Below are 20,819 nucleotides of genomic sequence, written 5' to 3'. Positions count from 1 at the left end.
TTCTATTTCCTGCCTCCCCTTAAAGGGGAGCCCTCAGAAGTAAAGAATTTGATGTGTTTTTGGTAAGCGGCCTCAGCGGTGGTGACTGGAGGGGCCCTGGGCTGGGGGGACCTGGGAGCACGCAGTGGTGCCGGGTGCGCGCCCACGCGGAAAACCTGGGTTTGGCAGGGGCAGCCGCGAGCTCCAACCCCGGGAGATGGCGCGTGGGTGTGGGGGGTTGTGTGCGTGCTTGTGATGTTGTGTGGTTGTGTGCAGTGTGTGTGTGGTTGTAGGGCTGTATGTGGTTGTGGGCATTTGTGTGTGGCTGTGGGCTTGCGTGTGGTATGTAGTCTTGTTTGTGGCTGTGTGTGCGGTTGCGTGCAGTGTGTGTGTGGTTGTAGGCTTGTATGTGGCATTCCTGTGTGCCTGTGTTTGATGGCAGTGTGTAGTGTGTGCGGTTGTGTGCAGTGTGCATGTGGTTGTATGTGGTTGTGGGCTTTCATGTGTGTGGCTGTTTGGTTGTGTGCTTGTGTGTGGTGTATAGTCAGTCGTGTGCATGGCTGTGTTGCTTTGTGTGGTTGTGTGTGTGTGCCAGTGTGTGAGGTCATGTGATCATCCCAGCGTTAGGCTAGGACCCTGGCGGGTGGCATCTCAACCCATCTTCCCAGGGCTCAGTGCGGTGGGGACGGTTACTGTGGCCCCTGAGGAAGGCAGCTCAGAGGCACGGAAGCGGTGGGGCTGGAGCAGAGGCAGAGGGCGTGGGGACACCGGCCGGATCAAGGTCCACGTTTGTGCCTGTGTGTGTGAGAGCGCGAGCGAACGAGCGAGCCAGGCGGTCACTGGGCAGCAGCCCTGGGCCCAGGCTGCCTTTGCGCAGGCACAGCCAGTATCCTGTTTCACAGATGCAGGATTCGACCTTCCCAGAGGCCGGGGACTCCCCAAGGTCACGAGGCAGGGCGCAGCAGGCCCAGGGCTCGCCCCACCGCCTGGGGGCCTGAATCCTTTCACGCCTTGGGTGCACCTCTGGCCCCTGCAGGCCCCTCCCCCAGCCCTGCCCACTTCTGCCCTCCATCCCCACCCACGCTCTTCTACCCTGAAATCCAGTACAATGGAGCCCAAAGTATGTGGTGGCCGCCTTATGCCTGCGGTGCCCCCCGCTCCTGCGCTGTCCCCACCCATTCGGCCACCAGCAAGATGGCCGGGCCCCCTGGAGCTCACGGCCAGGCGCCCGGGGCACACGGGGAATGAGGGGGCAGCGAGGGGAAGCCCTTGGCTCGGACGCCCTGGTTCCTTCAGCACCCTGGGGGCGGCAGGGCCTTTCCAGAGGGGCACGGGATTGTCAGGTGTCAGTCAGGCCTGATTGGCAGACACTACAGCGGAGCTCCTCCTTCTTGAGACTTGCTTGTGCCAAGTTCAAGGCCAAGTGTGTGCACGCCTTCTCTGATGATCTACACCCTCTCCGCTTCGTGGATGAAATCTCAGAGAGGTTAAGTGACCGCCACAAACTCACACAGCAAACTGTGCCAAAGCCAGAATTGAAACTGGGATTGCTTAGCAATCAACCCCTCACCCGGCTTGGGGGTGAGCCTATGGCCCCTGCAGGGTGGGGGAGACCGCCCCAGTTTTCCAACAATGCGCTGGTTTTAGCACTGGAAGTCCCACCGTCCTGGGCACCCAGGACCAGCTGGCCACCCTTGGGGCACGATTTGACCCCTCCGGTCCCTGGGGGCCACAGCCTTCACCTCTCTGACGTCCTCTGTGACTAGAACACCCTTGCAGGCAGCTGGCCCTAGGTGTGGCGGGTAAAGCCGCCACCCGCAGAGGCGGCATCCCATGTGGGCGCAGGTCGGTTCGAGTCCTGGCTGCTCTACTTCCGATCCAGCTCTCTCTGCTGTGGCCGGGAAAGCACGGGGGGTGGCCTAGGTTCTTGGGCCCCTGTGCCCATGTGGGAGAACTGGAGGAGGCCCCTGGCTTCAATCGGCTCAGCTCGGGATGTTTCAGTCACAGTGAACCAGCAGATGGAGGACCTCTCTCTGGCTCTCTCTCTGTAACTCTGTCTTTCAAATAAGCAAAATAAATCTTTTTTTAAAAAAAGATTAGCTGTAACTTACTGTGCAATATAATAATATCCTGTGTTTGAGGACTCTCATATCATGCCAATGTTAATCCCGTTAAATTATTCATTGTTGTTTTTGGCCCTTAGGGAACCAAGAAAAACAAATCTGGCAGACAGCAGGTGCCAAGAATACAAACGACTTCATTGCCCTTACAATGGCCTGAGCATTGCAGCCATTAACTCGCTTATCAACAGAATTAATATCTTAATAAGGAGCCCCAGCTCCATGCTGTGTGGGAACATGCGCGATTGGCACCCCCGTGTCCCCAAGATGCTGACCAAGACCACCTGAGCTGCCAGCTAGTGTCCGAGAGCCAGGCGAGATGCACACTCAGACCAACCTGACACCCTGCGAGGGCTCAAAGCTTGCAGAAGCCTCAGGACTGGACAAGGATGCGCCTGGGGTGGGGGTGGGGCTTCCTGCTGGTGGCCTGAGGCAGCCAGACTGCTCTTCTGGGCAGCAGAGGGCCTTGTGCCATGTCCGGCCCCCTGAGACTGGCGACACCCACAGCGGCCAGGCCTCTGAGCCGGGTGTGAGAAAAGTAAGCAGGCGTCATGGCTGTGTCCTCCTGCAGTAGCATCACCTGTTCCTGTCTGTTGCAGACGGAATCATGTCCCCCCAGACGGGCAGTTCCTCTGACCGTGACCTTGTTTGGAGATGGAGTTTTGGCGATGCAATCAAATCGCAGTGGGGTCATTCGTGGCCGCAATCCACTACGCTTGGTGTCCTAAGAGGTAGAGGTGGGGGCGACATTTGGCCTGGTGGTTGACTGGTCACTTGGGATGTGGACATCACAAAGCAATGTCTTTTTTTTTTTTTTAAGATTATATTTATTTGAAAGTCAGAGTTACACAGAGAGAGAAGGAGAGGCAGAGAGAGAGAGAGAGAGAGGTCTTCCATCTGCTGGTTCACTCCCCAGTTTCTGCAATGGCCGGAGCTGTGCCGATCTGAAGCCAGGAGCCAGGAGCTTCCTCTGGGTCTCCCAAGCGGGTACAGGAGTCCAAGCACTTGGGCCATCATCTACTGCTTACCCAAGCCATAGCAGAGAGCTGGATCAAAAGTGGAGCAGCTGGGACTCAAACCGGTGCCCATATTGTGTGCCAGCACTGCAGGTGACATCGGCTTTACCCGCTGAGCCAAAAGGCCAACCTTCAGGCAGACAGCGAAACTCCACGACTTCAGGTGAATGGTTAGTGGACTTACATCAGTAGATTCAGAATGGAGATATGATCGAATTATGGCGTTGGGAGGTCGTCAGGTCACTGGGGATGTGGCCCGGGAAGAGAGTTCTCACAAGAGGGTGGGTTATGGAAGACAGGTGCAACCCCGTCTGTCTCTCTCTGCTTCCTGCTGGCCATGTGGCCGACCTTCTGTCACCTGCTGGCCTCATCAGACGCCTAAACCAATGTAGCTGCTTGTTCTTGGGCTGTGCACCTGCAAACTATAAACCCAAGCAAGCATTCCTGAGATGCTCCCACCAGGCCTTTTAACTAAAGGAGCTGAGAGCTGACTTCGGCAGCCCAGAGCTGCTCTGGCTTTGTGGCACAAGCTCTGGTGCCTCCTCCCCACTCTCTCCCCCGACACCGCGGCCTCCAGGCTGCTTTAGTGACCTCTGGGCTCCTCCAGCGACCTGGGCTTCTCCGTCCTAGCTCTGCTCTCCCTGGATGCACCTGTTGGTTTGCTCATATTCAAGCCCCTGGAGTTGGCCCCCTGTGGGACATGGACCTGGTCTTACAGGCACAGTTGGCCTCAAGGGCCTAGGCTAGAGTCTGGCAAACAACAGGTTCTTAACAAATTTTAGCAGGCTGGTATTGTGTTGCAGTGCGTTAAGCTGCACCTGCGACCCCAGGATCCCATATGAGCACCAGTTCGAGTCCCGGCTGCTCCACTTCCAATACATCTCCCTGCTAATGTGCCTGGGAAAGCAGCGGACGATTGTTGCTGTGGATTCGTTTCTAAGAGGAAGAGTGCAGTGGGGGAAAGAGGTGCGGAGTCATCACACAGACCCCAGGAGTCGGGTGAAAGCGGGTCTGAGGCAAGCAGCCTGTAGACCTGTGTATTTCCATTGCTACAGCAGCTTATATAGCCGAGGCAGCCAATCCGGTCAAGGGCAGTCTATGCCCTAACCAATCACAGCCTGTTGCCAGGCAGTTTCTGAAGTCATCCAATCACAGCCTGTTGCCAGGCAGTTTCTGTTACCAGTGGTCATCTTGGCATGGCCTTCTCATTCCACCACATTTCCCCCTTTTCGTTTATTTTTGAGCAACGGGAAGCATGATTCTTGGCCATACCATTGTTGACCCCATTTCCATGTGGTCTCCGTACACGGCTGTGCCTGTCTTAGGTTGTCCCCCAGGGGATCTTACCCATCATTGACTAACCAGCGCTCAAAACGGGAGACCACAGGAGTACTTGCTCAGATGGGGTAGGAATGAAGAACAATGGTAATCAGGAATGGCATGACCACACATAGGATGTGGGCCGTTTGAGTGGCTGACCAGAGCCAAGTGGGGTATAAAGCAGTAGCGGATGTGGCCATGGGCAGTTTCTCAGGGTAGGATGATAGGGCAGGTGTGCCCGCTAACAAGGCGGACTCTCAGTCTTGTTCAGCTGGTTCTGGTTGACTGTCAGTTGCAGGCTTGACGTTTCTGGCTGGTACCCAAATGGGCTGTCCCGCGTTCTCTGGAAAGACACAAGCATATCCTCGCCCTTGGTTAGCAGAAGCCTTTCTACGGGCGTTGGAATCCAGGGCCTGAATTCGGTGTCCACTTCAAGATTGAAGGCAAACATGCGGGTCGGATGGGGTCTAGCGGCTGCCCTGAGAGCCCGGGGTGCCCAGGGACTGCCACAAATGTGGGGATCCTCACTGGGTGCGGATGAGATGACCTCGCATGGGTTATTGCCTTGAGGTCGTCTAAATTCATCCCACGGCTATTTGGGGGGTGGCTGACTAGGGATTCCTGCGTTGTCTGCTGTCTTGTCATTTTCACTGTCGGAGCTCTCTCTCCCTAAGTCATCAACTGTTGTCTGTGAGGCAGAGGCCTGGAGTGACAGGCTCTTATCACTCAGATTCATTATGTTTGGTAGTCTGTGTGGGTTTCTGAGAGGGGGGTATCTTTCCCATGTTTGAGTGCTTAAGAGCAGCGCGCCATGCCAACTCTAGCCAAAGGAAAGACACCCACATTATTGCTGCCATAATAAAGCAAATTCCTAGCACCTCAGTGGCTGATGGCATTCTGCAGGGGGTTCCCTACGTTAGATGAACAGGCAGTGATGTGTCAGATTGTAAGTATGTCCTGTGCTTAGTGGGGGACTTCCTTGATTCATTAGGTCAAGGCCGAATGCCCACACGGTGTCTCTGGAGTGTCACCTCTCCCGAGTGAAGGAAGATGACTTGGTTCCAAATTCTGGGATGATCAGTACCTTATGTGAATTCGCCGGGCGAACCAAAAGTAAAAGGAGGATCCGAGAAGCGGCGTACGCTTCTGGGCGGCGTGTACCTAACCTGGGGTCACTTAGACCAAGGACAAGTGTGGTGGAATGAGAAGGCCATGCCAAGATGGAAGCTGGCAGCAGAAACTGCCTGGCAACAGGCTGTGATTGGTTAGGGCATAGACTGCCCCTTGACCGGATTGGCTGCCTTGGCTATATAAACTGCTGTAGCAACGGAAATACACGAGTCTGCAGGCTGCTTGCCTCAGGCCTGCTTTCACCCGACTCCTGGGGTCTGTGTGGTGACTCCGCACCTCTTGCCCCCACTGCGCTCTTCCTCTCAGAACGAATCCACTGCAACAGACAAGGACAAGGAATGGGGCGTAGGAGGGGGTTCTGTGCTCACCCTCACAGAACCAAACAGCACACAAAACACCAAGGGGCCTCCTTGCTGAAATCAAGAGGGGACCTCGCCGAGTCCGACACGCTGTCTCTCTCTCTCAGTCATGCTGGCACGCCAGATGTTGCGGTGGATTTGGAGTCACAGGGAGTCGGGTGAAAGCAGGCCAGAGGCAAGCAGCCTGCAGACTCGTTTATTTCCGTTGCTACAGCAGCTTATATAGCCGAGGCAGCCAATCCGGTCAAGGGGCGGTCTATGCCCTAACCAATCACACCCTGTTGCCAGGCAGTTTCTAAAGCCATCCAATCACAGCCTGTTGCCAGGCAGTTTCTGTTGCCAGTGGCCATCTTGTAATGGCCTTCTCATTCCACCACAGAAGATGGCCCAAGTGCTTGGTCCCCTGCACCCACATGGAGCTGCAGGCTCCTGGCTTCATCCTAGCCCAGCCTCTGTAGTTGCAGTCATTTGGAGAATGAACCAGCAAACAGAAGATTTCTCTCCCTCTCTCTCTTGCTCTCTCTCTCTGTAATTCTGCCTTTCAAACAAATAAAAATAAATCTTTAAAAACAAATAACTCAGACCGGCGCCATGGCTCACTTGGCTAATCCTCTGCCTGTGGCGCCAGCACCCCAGGTTCTAGACCCGGTCAGGGCCCCGGGTACTAGCCCCAGTGCTCCTCTTCCAGTCCAGCTCTCTACTGTGGCCGGGAGGGCAGTGGAGGATGGCTCAAGTGCTTGGGTCCCTGCACCTGCATGGAAGGCCAGGAGGAAGTACCCGGCTCCTGGCTTCGGATCGGCGCAGCTCCAGCTGTGGCGGCCATTAGGGGAGTGAACCAACGGAAGGAAGACCTTTCTCTTTGTCTCTCTCTCACTGTCTATAACTCTCTGTCTCTCTGTCTAACTCTGTCTGTCCAAAAACAAACAAACAAACAAACAACTCAGTGTGGAAAGACAGAAAAGAAAAAAAAACAGGAAGGGAGAGGTGGAGGAGGAAGAAGAAGGAAGTGTGGGGGGGGAGACAGAGGGAAGTCCATCCTGAGGGTCTCACGGACTGGGCCCCGGGACCCTGGGAGTTACCCAGCAGCCAAGGCCCACACACGCAGGAAGGAGCTTCTGGGGGGACCCAGGGCGGCCGTTTCGGCAGGAGTGGGTGCAGGAGGGGCCTGGATGCTGTTTTCTCTGGCCAGTGGGCAGTGGGCACCAGGCAGGCTGGGGACACCAGGGAGAGGTAGGGACACCAAAAGCAGCAGACACGGCCCTTCCTGACTTTGGATGGACTCTTCTTGAGCACCTGCTCTATGAAACGCCCCTTGGTGGGCCCGGGGGTGGGAGTGGACGATAATGAAGCAGACTCCCAAGCAGCCCAGGCTTGGTGGGTGGGGGACCTGTGATGTGACCACAACAGCTGTGCGTATGGGAGATGACAGTGGAATGGCGGTGGAGGTTCACGTCCCAGAAAATAGAAAAAAAAAACACGCCTTGTGGTGCCGGCACACCGGGTTCTAGTCCCTGTCGGGGCACCGGATTCTGTCCCGGTTGCCCCTCTTCCAGGCCAGCTCTCTGCTGTGGCCAGGGAGGGCAGTGGAGGATGGCCCAAGTGCTTGGGCCCTGCACCCGCATGGGAGATCAGGAGAAGTACCTGGCTCCTGCTATCAGATCAGTGCGGTGCGCCGGCCGCAGCGTGCCGGCCGCAGCGGCCATTGGAGGGTGAACCAACGACAAAAGGAAGACCTTCTCTCTGTCTCTCTCTCTCACTGTCCACTCTGCCTGTCAAAAAAAAAAAAAAAATCAGGGGATGGCTGGCGCCATGGCTCACTTGGTTAGTCCTCTGCCTGTGCACCCCATATGGGCACCGGTTTCTAATCCTGGCTGCTCCTCTTCCAGTCCAGCTCTCTGTTGTGGCCTGGGAAGGCAGTGGAGGATGGCCCAAGTGCTTGGGCCCTGCACCTGCATGGGAGACCAGGAGGAAGCACCTGGCTCCTGGCTTCAGATCGGCACAGAGCCAGCCGTAGTGGCCATTTGGGGGATGAACCAACAGAAGTAAGACCCTTCTCTCTGTCTCTCTCTCACTGTCTAACTCTATCTGTCAAATAATAATAATAATAAAATACCCTCAGCCTAGCTCTTCAAAATAAGGAGGAGAATTAGCCATTTAGGAGGAGAAAAAAAAAAAAACAGGGGGCTGGCGCTGTGGCGTAGCAGGTAAAGCCACCTCCTGCAGTGCTGGCATCCCATATGGGCGCTGGTTTCAGTCCCGGCTGCTCCCCTTCTGATCCAGCTCTCTGCTGTGGCCTGGGAAAGAAATTAAAGATGGCCCAAGTGCTTGGACCCCTTCACCCTCGTGGGAGACCCGGAAGATGCTCCTGGCTCCTGGCATCAGATCAGTCCAACTCCGACCATTGTAGGGAGTGAACAGCCGATAGAAGTCCTCTCTCTCTCTCTCTCTCTCTGTCTCTCTCTGTCTCTGTCTCTCTGTAACTCTGCCTTTCCAATAAATAAATAAATATTAAAAAAAAAAGAAGGAAGGAAGGATCAGAAAGGATCTTGCAGAAGAGGAGGCATTTTTAAAACTACTTACCTGATTGTTGGGTTTTTTTTTTTTTTTTAAGATTTTGTTTATTTACTTGAAAGTCAGAGTTACAGAGAGAGAGGGAGAGAGGTCTTGCGACCACTCAGTCACTTCCCAGATGGCCACAATGGCCAGGACTGGGCCAGGCTGAAACCAGAAGCCAGGAGCTTCACCCACGTCCTCTATGTAGGTACAGGGGCCCAAGCACTTGGGCCATCTTCCACTGCAGGTTCATTAGCAGGGAGCTAGCTTGGAGCAGAGAGGTGAGGTCTTGAACCAGCATTCCAACACAGGATGCAGGCTCCCAAACAGTAGATTGACCTGCTGTGCCAAGTGCCCGAGGAGGTCTTATTTTTTTATTATTTATTTGAGAGGCAGAGGCAGAGGCAGAGGCAGAGGCAGAGAGAGAGAGAGAGAGAGAGAGAGAGAGAGAGAGATCTTTTATCAGCTGTCCACTCTCTACAATGGCTGGAGCTGGGCTGATCCTAAGCCAAGAGCCAGGAGCTTTTTCTGGGTCTCCCACATGGGTGCAAGGACCCAAGGACTTGGGCCATCTTCTACCGCTTTCCCAGGCCACAGCAGAGAGCTGGAATGGAAGTAGAACTCAAACTGGCGCCCAATGGGTGCCGGTGCCGCAGGCAGAGGGCTAACCAAGTGAGCCACGGCACCGGCCATCCCCTGATTTTTTTTTTTTTTCTATTTTCTGGGATGTGAACCTCTACTCCCATTCCACGGTCATCTCCCATACGCACAGCTGTTGTGGTCACATCACAGGTCCCCCACCCACCAAGCCTGGGCTGCTTGGGAGTCTCCTTCATTATCGTCCACTCCCACCCCCGGGCCCACCAAGGGGCGTTTCATAGAGCAGGTGCTCAAGAAGAGTCCATCCAAAGTCAGGAAGGGCCGTGTCTGCTGCTTTTGGTGTCCCTACCTCTCCCTGGTGTCCCCAGCCTGCCTGGTGCCCACTGCCCACTGGCCAGAGAAAACAGCATCCAGTCCCCCTCCTGCACCCACTCCTGCCGAAACGGCCGCCCTGGGTCCCCCCAGAAGCTCCTTCCTGCGTGTGTGGGCCTTGGCTGCTGGGTAACTCCCAGGGTCCCGGGGCCCAGTCCGTGAACCCTCAGGATGGACTTCCCTCTGTCTCCCCCTCTCCTTCCTTCTTCTTCCTCCTCCACCTCTCCCTTCCTGTTTTTTTTTTCTTTTCTGTCTTTCCAAACTGAGTTATTTGTTTTTAAAGATTTATTTTTATTTGTTTGAAAGGCAGAATGTGGACGCACAAACCAACAGGTGCATCCAGGGAGAGCAGAGCTAGGACGGAGAAGCCCAGGTCGCTGGAGGAGCCCAGAGGTCACTAAAGCAGCCTGGAGGCCGCGGTGTCGGGGGAGAGAGTGGGGAGGAGGCACCAGAGCTTGTGCCACAAAGCCAGAGCAGCTCTGGGCTGCCGAAGTCAGCTCTCAGCTCCTTTAGTTAAAAGGCCTGGTGGGAGCATCTCAGGAATGCTTGCTTGGGTTTATAGTTTGCAGGTGCACAGCCCAAGAACAAGCAGCTACATTGGTTCAGGCGTCTGATGAGGCCAGCAGGTGACAGAAGGTCGGCCACATGGCCAGCAGGAAGCAGAGAGAGACAGACGGGGTTGCACCTGTCTTCCATAACCCACCCTCTTGTGAGAACTCTCTTCCCGGGCCACATCCCCAGTGACCTGACGACCTCCCAACGCCATAATTCGATCATATCTCCATTCTGAATCTACTGACATTAAGTCCACTAACCATTCACCTGAAGTCGTGGAGTTTCGCTGTCTGCCTGAAGGTTGGCCTTTTGGCTCAGCGGGTAAAGCCGATGTCACCTGCAGTGCTGGCACACCATATGGGCACCGGTTTGAGTCCCAGCTGCTCCACTTTTGATCCAGCTCTCTGCTATGGCCTGGGTAAGCAGTAGATGATGGCCCAAGTGCTTGGACTCCTGTACCCGCTTGGGAGACCCAGAGGAAGCTCCTGGCTCCTGGCTTCAGATCGGCACAGCTCCGGCCATTGCAGAAACTGGGGAGTGAACCAGCAGATGGAAGACCTCTCTCTCTCTCTCTCTCTGCCTCTCCTTCTCTCTCTGTGTAACTCTGACTTTCAAATAAATATAATCTTAAAAAAAAAAAAAAAGACATTGCTTTGTGATGTCCACATCCCAAGTGACCAATCAACCACCAGGCCAAATGTCGCCCCCATCTCTACCTCTTAGGACACCAAGCGTAGTGGGTTTGCGGCCACGAATGGACCCCACTGTGATTTGATTGCATCGCCAAAACTCCATCTCCAAACAAGGTCAACGGTCAGAGGAACTGCCCGTCTGGGGGGACATGATTCGTCTGCAACAGACAGGAACAGGTGATGCTACTGCAGGAGGACACAGCCATGACGCCTGCCTGCTTTTCTCACACCCGGCTCAGAGGCCTGGCCGCTGTGGGTGTCGCCAGTCTCAGGGGGCCGGACATGGCACAAGGCCCTCTGCTGCCCAGAAGAGCAGTCTGGCTGCCTCAGGCCGCCAGCAGGAAGCCCCCACCCCCACCCCAGGCGCATCCTTTTCCAGTCCTGAGGCTTCTGCAAGCTTTGAGCCCTCGCGGGGTGTCAGGTTGGTCTGAGTGTGCATCTCGCCTGGCTCTCGGACGCTAGCTGGCAGCTCAGGTGGTCTTGGTCAGCATCTTGGGGACACGGGGGTGCCAATCGCGCGTGTTCCCACACAGCATGGAGCTGGGGCTCCTTATTAAGATATTAATTCTGTTGATAAGCGAGTTAATGGCTGCAATGCTCAGGCCATTGTAAGGGCAATGAAGTCGTTTGTATTCTTGGCACCTGCTGTCTGCCAGATTTGTTTTTCTTGGTTCCCTAAGGGCCAAAAACAACAATGAATAATTTAACGGGATTAACATTGGCATGATATGAGAGTCCTCAAACACAGGATATTATTATATTGCACAGTAAGTTACAACTAATCTTTTTTTAAAAAAAGATTTATTTTGCTTATTTGAAAGACAGAGTTACAGAGAGAGAGCCAGAGAGCGGTCCTCCATCTGCTGGTTCACTCCCCAAATGACTGCAACAGCCCAAGCTGAGCCGATTGAAGCCAGGGGCCTCCTCCAGTTCTCCCACATGGGCACAGGGGCCCAAGAACCTAGGCCACCCCCCGTGCTTTCCCGGCCACAGCAGAGAGAGCTGGATCGGAAGTAGAGCAGCCAGGACTCGAACCGACCTGCGCCCACATGGGATGCCGCCTCTGCTGGTGGCGGCTTTACCCGCCACACCTAGGGCCAGCTGCCTGCAAGGGTGTTCTAGTCACAGAGGACGTCAGAGAGGTGAAGGCTGTGGCCCCCAGGGACCGGAGGGGTCAAATCGTGCCCCAAGGGTGGCCAGCTGGTCCTGGGTGCCCAGGACGGTGGGACTTCCAGTGCTAAAACCAGCACATTGTTGGAAAACTGGGGCGGTCTCCCCCCACCCTGCAGGGGCCAGAGGCTCACCCCCAAGCCGGGTGAGGGGTTGGTTGCTAAGCAATCCCAGTTTCAATTCTGGCTTTGGCACAGTTTGCTGTGTGAGTTTGTGGCGGTCACTTAACCTCTCTGAGATTTCATCCACGAAGCGGAGAGGGTGTAGATCATCAGAGAAGGAGTGCACACACTTGGCCTTGAACTTGGCACAAGCAGGTCTCAAGAAGGAGGAGCTCCGCTGTAGTGTCTGCCAATCAGGCCTGACTGACACCTGACAATCCCGTGCCCCTCTGGAAAGGCCCTACTGCCCCCAGGGTGCTGAAGGAACCAGGGCGTCCGAGCCAAGGGCTTCCCCTCGCTGCCCCCTCACTCCCCGTGTGCCCCGGGCGCCTGGCCGTGAGCTCCAGGGGGCCCGGCCATCTTGCTGGTGGCCGAATGGGTGGGGACAGCGCAGGAGCGGGGGCACCGCAGGCATAAGGCGGCCACCACATACTTTGGGCTCCATTGTACTGGATTTCAGGGTAGAAGAGCGTGGGTGGGGATGGGAGGGCAGAAGTGGGCAGGGCTGGGGGAGGGGCCTGCAGGGGCCAGAGGTGCACCCAAGGCGTGAAAGGATTCAGGCCCCCAGGCGGTGGGGCGAGCCTGGGCCTGCTGCTCCCTGCCTCGTGACCTTGGGGAGTCCCCGGCCTCTGGGAAGGTCGAATCCTGCGTCTGTGAAACAGGATGCTGTTGTGCCTGCGCAAAGGCAGCCTGGGCCCAGGGCTGCTGCCCAGTGACTGCCTGGCTCGCTCGTTCGCTCGCTCGCTCACACACACAGGCACAAACGTGGACCTTGATCCGGCCGGTGTCCCCACGCCCTCTGCCTCTGCTCCAGCCCCACCGCTTCCGTGCCTCTGAGCTGCCTTCCTCAGGGGCCACAGTAACCGTCCCCACCGCACTGAGCCCTGGGAAGATGGGTTGAGATGCACCCGCCAGGGTCCTAGCCTAACGCTGGGATGATCACATGACCTCACACACTGGCACACACACACAGCCACACAAAGCAACACAGCCATGCACACGACTGACTATACACCACACATAAGCACACAACCAAACACAGCCACACACATGAAAGCCCACAACCACATACAACCACATGCACACTGCACACAACCGCACACACTACACACTACACACTGCCATCAAACACAGGCACACAGGAATGCCACATACAAGCCTACAACCACACACACACTGCACGCAACCGCACACACAGCCACAAACAAGACTACATACCACACGCAAGCCCACAGCCACACACAAATGCCCACAACCACATACAGCCCTACAACCACACACACACTGCACACAACCACACAACATCACAAGCACGCACACAACCCCCCACACCCACGCGCCATCTCCCGGGGTTGGAGCTCGCGGCTGCCCCTGCCAAACCCAGGTTTTCCGCGTGGGCGCGCACCCGGCACCACTGCGTGCTCCCAGGTCCCCCCAGCCCAGGGCCCCTCCAGTCACCACCGCTGAGGCCGCTTACCAAAAACACATCAAATTCTTTACTTCTGAGGGCTCCCCTTTAAGGGGAGGCAGGAAATAGAACATTCTATTTTGTGGTGGTTTTTTTTTTTTCTCTTTTGGAGGCTTTAATAATAATAATAATAAAAATGACATAATTAGTCAAATACTGATGTCGGTTAGGCCCTCTCGGTGTGCAGTGGGCCCAGTCCTGGCCGGCCGTGTCCCCCACGAGAGCCCCCCCGCAGCCCCGGAGGATCCGGGGTGGCACCAGGAGGGGCAGGGGGAGGCGGGCACCAGCAGGTGCCTGCCCAGCGCTCCGGCAGTGCGCACCACGCGCGCTGGGGGCGCCAGCGCTGGGTGACGGTCACCACCGCAGAAAGTCGCGGATGAGCTTCCAGAGCTTGGTGACCCACAGGTTGACCCCGAGGTCCATCAGGTACTGGATCTCGGGCGTGAGCATGCGCCGGCAGAGCTGCGCGTGCCGGGGCCCGATGCTCTTCTTGAGGTTGTAGCCCAGGATGGACTTGGCGCCCAGGGGCTGCCAGGGCTGCATGGCCTCGTCCTGGATGGCGGCGGCGTCCACGGGCTGGCCGCCGTCGATGCAGAGGCGCCGCATGCGCTCGTTGGCGCAGCGCAGCGCGGCCACCTCGCGCGCCATGCGCTCGCGCCCGAAGGCCTCCACCTTGCGCCAGAAGCTGGCGTTGAAGTGGCGGTAGAGGCGCGCGTCCAGCATGTTCCAGGCCGTGGCGCGGCGGTAGAGCTCGCCCGAGAGGCGCGGCACGGGCGAGTCGCGGCGCGCGTTGAGCTTGAAGTACAGCACGTCCTCCAGCTCCCAGCACAGCAGCTCCTTGAGCAGCACGAGCGACTCGTCGAAGTACTCCTGCAGCAGCACCAGGTGGAAGCGGCGCTCCACCTCCAGGATGTGCTCCTGCACCTGCGGGCTGCGCGGGTCCAGGCCGCTGTCGTAGCCCAGGTCGAAGAAGAGCAGGTTGCGCAGGTAGTGCGCGTTGTAGCCGCCGGGGTCGTAGTAGCGCTCGGGGTCCCGCAGGAACTCGGCCAGCTTGTCGCCGCCCGACAGCTTCCAGGTGAGCGGCACCACGGGCCCGAAGTAGTGGAAGGAGGACTCGAAGAGGCGCGCGGGGTCGCGCAGCACCGTGATGAAGGTGGCGTTGGGCGGCACCAGGCCGCGCACCTCGTCGTAGTGGAAGCGCATGTGGTTGCAGATGATGTTGAAGCAGGCGCCGGGCCGGTAGTCCTGCACCAGGCTGCGCGCGAAGAAGGCCGGGTAGTCGAAGTCGTTGCGGCCGCTGGGGAAGGCGAAGCGCAGCCCGTGTTTCTGGCCGAAGCGGAACAGGATGTTGAGCAGCGTGCTGCTGGCCGTCTTGTGCGTCTTCATGAACACGATGTCCCGGCGCGGCCGGCAGCCGCCCGAGCCGTTGGAGGCGCTCCCCGGGGGCGGCTCTGGCTCACCTGGGGGCGGGGAGCAGGGTGCTGAGGCCTCCGGGGTCCTGCAGGGGACAGGGCGGTGGGGGAGGGAGAGCGCCTCAGAGGCTGCGGGGGGGGGGGGGGGCTGGGCTCTGCCGACCAGGTTGCTGGGGACAGTGGCGGTGAGGGAGCTGGCAAGAAGGCGAGGGGTGGGGGGGGGGGCGTTGAGGTGCAGAGGGTTAAGGCGCCACTCGGGACACCTGCATCCCTTAGGAGCGCTGGTTCGAGTCCCGGCTGCTCCACCTCCCATCCAGCCGCTCCCTGCTAATGCACCTGGGAAAGCAGTGGAAGATGACCCAAGTCCTTGGGCCCCCGCACCCACGTGGGAGACCAGGATGGAGGTCCTGGCTCCTGGCAGCCGCCTGGCCCAGCCGTAGACGTTGTGGACATTTGGAGACTGAACCAGCAGATGGAAGATTCTCTCTCTCTCTCTCTCTCTGTACTCTTTCAAATAAATAAAAATCTTAAAAACGAGTTGGGATGGGTCGGCGCCGCGGCTCACCAGGCTAATCCTCTGCCTTGCGGCGCCAGCACACCGGGTTCTAGTCCCAGTCGGGGCACCACCGATCCTATCCCGGTTGCCCCTCTTCCAGTCCAGCTCTCTGCTGTGGCCCGGGAGTGCAGTGGAGGATGGCCCAAGTGCTTGGGCCCTGCACCCCATGGGAGACCAGGAGAAGCACCTGGCTCCTGGCTTCGGATCAGCGCGGTGCGCCGGCCACAGCGGCCATTGGAGGGTGAACCAACGGCAAAGGAAGACCTTTCTCTCTGTCTCTCTCTCTCACTGTCTACTCTGCCTGCCACAAAAAAAAAAAAAAAAAAAAAAAGAGCTGGGATGGACGCACATCATGGGCCTGGACCCAGCCTGAGTGCCCAAGCCAGTGGTTTGTCCTTGCTGGTCTCAGTTCATCATCTGAGAAATGGGGGCACACGCGCGCCCTGTCTGTACTGTGGCTGTGAGAGCCACGTAAGGCGAGGCACGTGGGCTCTTGTCTCATTGAGAGCCACACGCTGTCCTGTGTCAGGTTGCACCATGGGAAATGCCCTCTTGTAGGCTGACGGTTCTCAGACACCAGCCCCTTCCCCTGGTTCAATTTAACATCAGCAACCCAAGGGCCCCCGGCTCTGCCTGGTCTACACCGGCAGCCCTGCGAGGAGGGCACAGCCTGCTGGCTAGGAGCTGGGTCACCGAATCCAAGGCCCTGTGCCCGCTGAGTGCTCTTGGGTCCAAGTCCCCCCCGCGGTGGCCCCAGTGCAGCCTCGGAGCCCCGTGCCCTGTGTGCGGGCAGTGGGCATGCTTCCGCCGCACGGCAAGGCGCTGTCACTGTGCCCATTTCGCAGGTGGGTACAGTGAGTACTCGTCTGGTCGTGCCCTCCCCGGAATTCCTGTGGGGCACAGCATGCTACAGGGCGGGGGGAGTGTGGGCGAGAGGGGGGAGTGGTCAGGGGCCCGCCCACCCTCGGTCCCCGGTGGGGCCACTCACGCGGAGGCCAGGCCGGCGTGCAGCGGGGGGACGGCGTAGGAGTAGAGCAGCAGCAGGAAGCTGGTGAACAGCGCGCCCAGCACCAGCCCCTTGGCCATGGATTCCCGGCGCTTCGGCGGCGGCGGCGGCATCTCAGGCGCCTGTAGGGGGCGGCACCGAGCGGCACAAGTGTCAGGATCCGGGCCCGGGGAGCTGTGGCCGGCCAGGGGCTCAGCAGGGCTCTGCCTTTGTCTGCTCCATCAGGGCCAGAGACGCCCTGGCCAGCCAGGCAGACAACCAAGGCCACGGGGCTGCAGGCAGAGGGGAGGCTGGGGAAGGGGCCGGACCAAGCAAGCACAGTTTTCATTTCTGAGCCGGGTGGGGGCAGCCGGGAGACTTTACCTTATTGTTCATGCCCTTTAGGGGTCCCTAATGAAACTGGAAAAAGCCAGATCCTCTTGTCCTGAACGCCCAGCCTCCTCCTTTGTCTCCTGTGCCAAGGGAGGGGCCGGGGCATCTCCTTTCTGCAGGGGCCCCTGAGCTGTTGGGGGCTTTAGGAGCAGCAGTTGGGGAAACTGAGGCTCAGTACAAGAAGCAGTGTGAACTCCGGCCACAGAGCAGGCCAGGCCTCTGCCCACGCACACACATGGCCAGCAGCTCAGGCTGCCTACTTAAATTGGAATTTCTGCTAGGCAATAGATTAAAAAAAAAAAAAAACAAAAACAAAACAAAAAAAACAAACCTTTTTTGGAGTATAAGTATATCCCATGTAATATGTGGGATATACTTATACTAAAGAGAAGTCAAACCCAGGAGTCTTCTGGGAGACAGTGCATCTGCTCCCAGCTGAAGGGGAGGCAGCTGGGGGATTTATGCATCCCAGCCTTGAGAGCTGCCTGTGCTGTGGTCCTGCTCTGCACATGGCTGTGGAGGCGGGACAGAGAAACGGTGCGGTGTGGGGAGATACTGCGAGGGCGGCTTGGGCACCAACCGGTGACCATTGGGTGGCCTCCATGTCAGGTTCAAGGCCAAAGCCTTCACGGGCTCTGTTGGGCCCCACACTGTGCTTCCTCATCAGAAAGAGCCTGCAAGAAGGAAGAAGCGTGCCCGAGGCCAGGGAGCAACCGAGGGCCAATCAGGACGGGTCCGGACCTGGTGCTTACTCACGACACCGGATCACATGTCCCTGGCAGCAGCAGGGCCGGCGTGTGGGTGACCTTGCTAAGCCTTGGACAGTCTCGCCTTAGCCTTGTGCAAGAGGAGCTAGAACACATCGGCTCCTCCTCCAGGGAGGGGGCGCGCCGCAGCACCCCACAGAGCCACAGGCGCAGGGAGCCAGGTCAGGGGCTCCAGCTCCCTCTCCTCCTCCTTAGTTTCCTTTTTTTTTTTTTTCTTTAATTTGCATTCATTTTATGCCAAACTTATTCCCACACCATATGTTGTTTCTCCTCTCTGCACCTTCCTTTTCTGGATCAGGAGCAGTTTGCTCCTTGCTAGTGAGAAGCATCTCCCTGTGGCCGGGGCACTCACATATGGGATAATCTGCCCACAGGCTCCGCAGGTCAGCAAGGCATCACCACCGACCCCACCGAAGGGCCCGGGGTGCACCTGCCACCTCCACCGTGGGAGTGACCGAGCGGTGGCCCTCCCTTTCCTTCTCCAGACCCTGCCAGGGCTCCCTACTCCTCTCAAGAGAACCAGCTTCAAAAAATATGGAGGAGGGGGCGACGTTGTGGCATAGTGGGTAAAGCTGTCGCCTGCTGTGCTGGCAACCCATACAGGCGCCCATCAAGTCCGGCTGCTCCACTTCCGATCCAGCTCTCTGCTGTGGCCTGGGAAAGCAGTAGAAGATGGCCCAAGTGCCTGGGCCCCTGCACCCATGTTGGAGACCCGAAGGAAGCTCCTGGCTCCTGGCTTTGGATGGCACACCTCCAGCCGTTGTGGTCATTTGGGGAGTGAACCTTTGGATGGAAGAACTCTCTCTCTCTCTCTCTCTCTCTCTCTCTCGGCAAAAAAAAAAAAAAAGAATCAGAGAGGATCTTGCAGAAGAGGAGGCATTTTTAAAACTACTTACCTGATTGTTGTTTTTTTTTTTTTAAGATTTTGTTTATTTACTTGAAAGTCAGAGTTACAGAGAGAGAGGGAGAGAGGTCTTGCAACCACTCAGTCACTTCCCAGATGGCCACAATGGCCAGGACTGGGCCAGGCTGAAACCAGAAGCCAGGAGCTTCACCCACGTCTCCTACGTGGGTACAGGGGCCCAAGCACTTGGGCCATCTTCCACTGCAGGTTCATTGGCAGGGAGCTGGCTTGGAGTAGAGAGGTAGGGTCTTGAACCAGCATTCCAACACAGGATGCAGGCTCCCAAACAGCAGATCGACCTGCTGTGCCAAGTGCCCGAGGAGGTCTTTTTTTCTTTTATTTGTTTATTTGAAAGGCAGAGTTATAGAGAGGCAGAGAGAGAGAGAGAGGGAGGGAGGGAGGGAGGGAGGGAGAGAGAGAGAGAGAGGTCTTCCATCCACTGGTTCATTCCCCAAATTACCACAACAGCTGGAGTTGTGCCGATCCGAAGCCAGGAGCCAGGAGCTTCTTCAGGGTCTCCCACGTGGGTGCAGGGGCCCAAGCACTTGAGCCATCTTCTACTGCTTTCCCGGGCCAGAGCGCCACCCCCCCCCCCCTTTTTTTTTAAAGCGGTTTCTCTTGAGAGGAGTAGGGAGCCCCGACAGGGTCTGGAGAAGGGAAGGGAGGGCCACCGCTCTGTCACTCCCACGGTGGAGGTGGAAGATGCACCGGGGGGCCCATCAGTGGGGAAAAAGAGGGAAACTAAGGAAGAGGAGGAGGGGGAAGCGGGAGGAGGAGGAGGGAGGGGGAGACACTGGCCCAAGATCTGGAGCCCCTGACCTGGCCCCCTGCGCCTGTGGCTCTGTGGGGTGCTGCGGCGCGCCCCCTCCCTGGAGGAGGAGCCGATGTGTTCTAGCTCCTCTTGCACAAGGCTAAGGCGAGACCGTCCAAGGCTTAGCAAGGTCACCCACACGCCGGCCCTGCTGCTGCCAGGGACATGTGATCCGGTGTCGTGAGCAAGCACCAGGTCCGGACCCGTCCTGATTGGCCCTCGGTTGCTCCCTGGCCTCGGGCACGCTTCTTCCTTCTTGCAGGCTCTTTCTGATGAGGAAGCACAGTGTGGGGCCCAACAGAGCCCGTGAAGGCTTTGGCCTTGAACCTGACATGGAGGCCACCCAATGGTCACCGGTTGGTGCCCAAGCCGCCCTCGCGGTATCTCCCCGCACCGCACCATTTCTCTGTCCCGCCTCCACAGCCATGTGCAGAGCAGGACCACAGCACAGGCAGCTCTCAAGGCTGGGATGCATAAATCCCCAAGCTCCCTCCCCTTTAGCTGGGAGCAGATGCACTGTCTCCCAGAAGTCCGTTGGCGCTCGGCTCTGTACTTCCTTCACACAATGCCTGCATACGCTCCCGCAAGCATTTCCTAGAGTCACCTCCCCAAACAAACTCCTTGCCCTGGCCCGCTTGTCTGAACACCTGCCAAGCACCCACGGTGTACCCATCCCCACGCTCACAGAGGGACCTTGCACAACCCCGTCTTGGGCTCTGGCTTTCTGCTCGTCACAGGGTAGGGAGGGGAGCAGGTGTAGCCGGGAGTCCCCCCTCCCCTCTCACCCCTGCACTCCAGAGCAGGTGTGGTCCAGCTGAGGGTTGCATATTCATCTTGGGGCTATTCATCCTGGGACCGCTCTCCTAACAGCTGTGATAATTGTGGGCAGCTGTTCCAGACACTTGGGCGGTAGATAGAGCTCCTTGTTAACGCACCTGGGAAAGCAGTGGAAGCTGACCCAAGTGCTTGGGCCCCTGCATGCATATGGGAGACCCAGAGGAAGCTCTTGGGTCCTGGCTGTTGAGGCCATTTGGGGAGTGAACCAGCAGGTAGAAGATCTCTGTCTCTCTCCATCTCCCCCTCCTTCTGTAACTCTGCCTTTCAAGTGAATAAAATAAATCTTTTTTTTTTTTTTGACAGGCAGAGTGGATAGTGAGAGAGAGACAGAGAGAAAGGTCTTCCTTTTTGCCGTTGGTTCACCCTCCAATGGCCGCTGCGGCCGGTGCATCTTGCTGATCCGAAGCCAGGAGCCAGGTGCTTCTCCTGGTCTCCCATGCGGATGCAGGGCCCAAGCACTTGGGCCATCCTCCACTGCCTTCCTGGACCACAGCAGAGAGCTGGCCTGAAAGAGGGGCAACCGGGATAGAATCCGGCGCCCCAACCAGGACTAGACCCGGGTATGCCAGCGCCGCAAGGCGGAGGATTAGCCTGTTAAGCCACGGCACCGGCCAAATAAAATAAATCTTTTTAAAAAAGATTTTATTATTTATTTGAG

General features: G+C 57.5%; 1 protein-coding gene across 1 annotated transcript; it reads right to left on the bottom strand.

The window, feature by feature from the left end:
• Nucleotides 1-13,850: 13,850 nt before the first annotated feature.
• Nucleotides 13,851-16,588, bottom strand: LOC133752002 (galactosylceramide sulfotransferase). The gene is made up of 2 exons (XM_062182286.1): nucleotides 16,453-16,588; nucleotides 13,851-14,994 (listed from the first exon to the last, which is right to left on the bottom strand). Exons 1-2 carry the CDS (start codon nucleotides 16,581-16,583, stop codon nucleotides 13,851-13,853), a joined length of 1,275 nt encoding a protein of 424 aa, XP_062038270.1. The 5' UTR covers nucleotides 16,584-16,588.
• Nucleotides 16,589-20,819: the final 4,231 nt, after the last annotated feature.

The sequence above is a fragment of the Lepus europaeus genome, chromosome 23 (assembly GCF_033115175.1).
Source record: "Lepus europaeus isolate LE1 chromosome 23, mLepTim1.pri, whole genome shotgun sequence".
In the NCBI taxonomy this organism is placed as follows: Eukaryota; Metazoa; Chordata; class Mammalia; order Lagomorpha; family Leporidae; genus Lepus; species Lepus europaeus.
This window is presented reverse-complemented; position numbering and strand designations above follow the sequence as displayed.

Excerpts from the sequence above, each read along its gene's own strand:
- LOC133752002 (XM_062182286.1), bottom strand. The coding sequence starts at position 16,583 with ATGCCGCCGCCGCCGCCGAAGCGCCGGGAATCCATGGCCAAGGGGCTG. Across the intron at positions 14,995-16,452 it reads CACGCCGGCCTGGCCTCCGC|GACCCCGGAGGCCTCAGCAC; the intron begins GTGAGTGGCCCC and ends TGTCCCCTGCAG.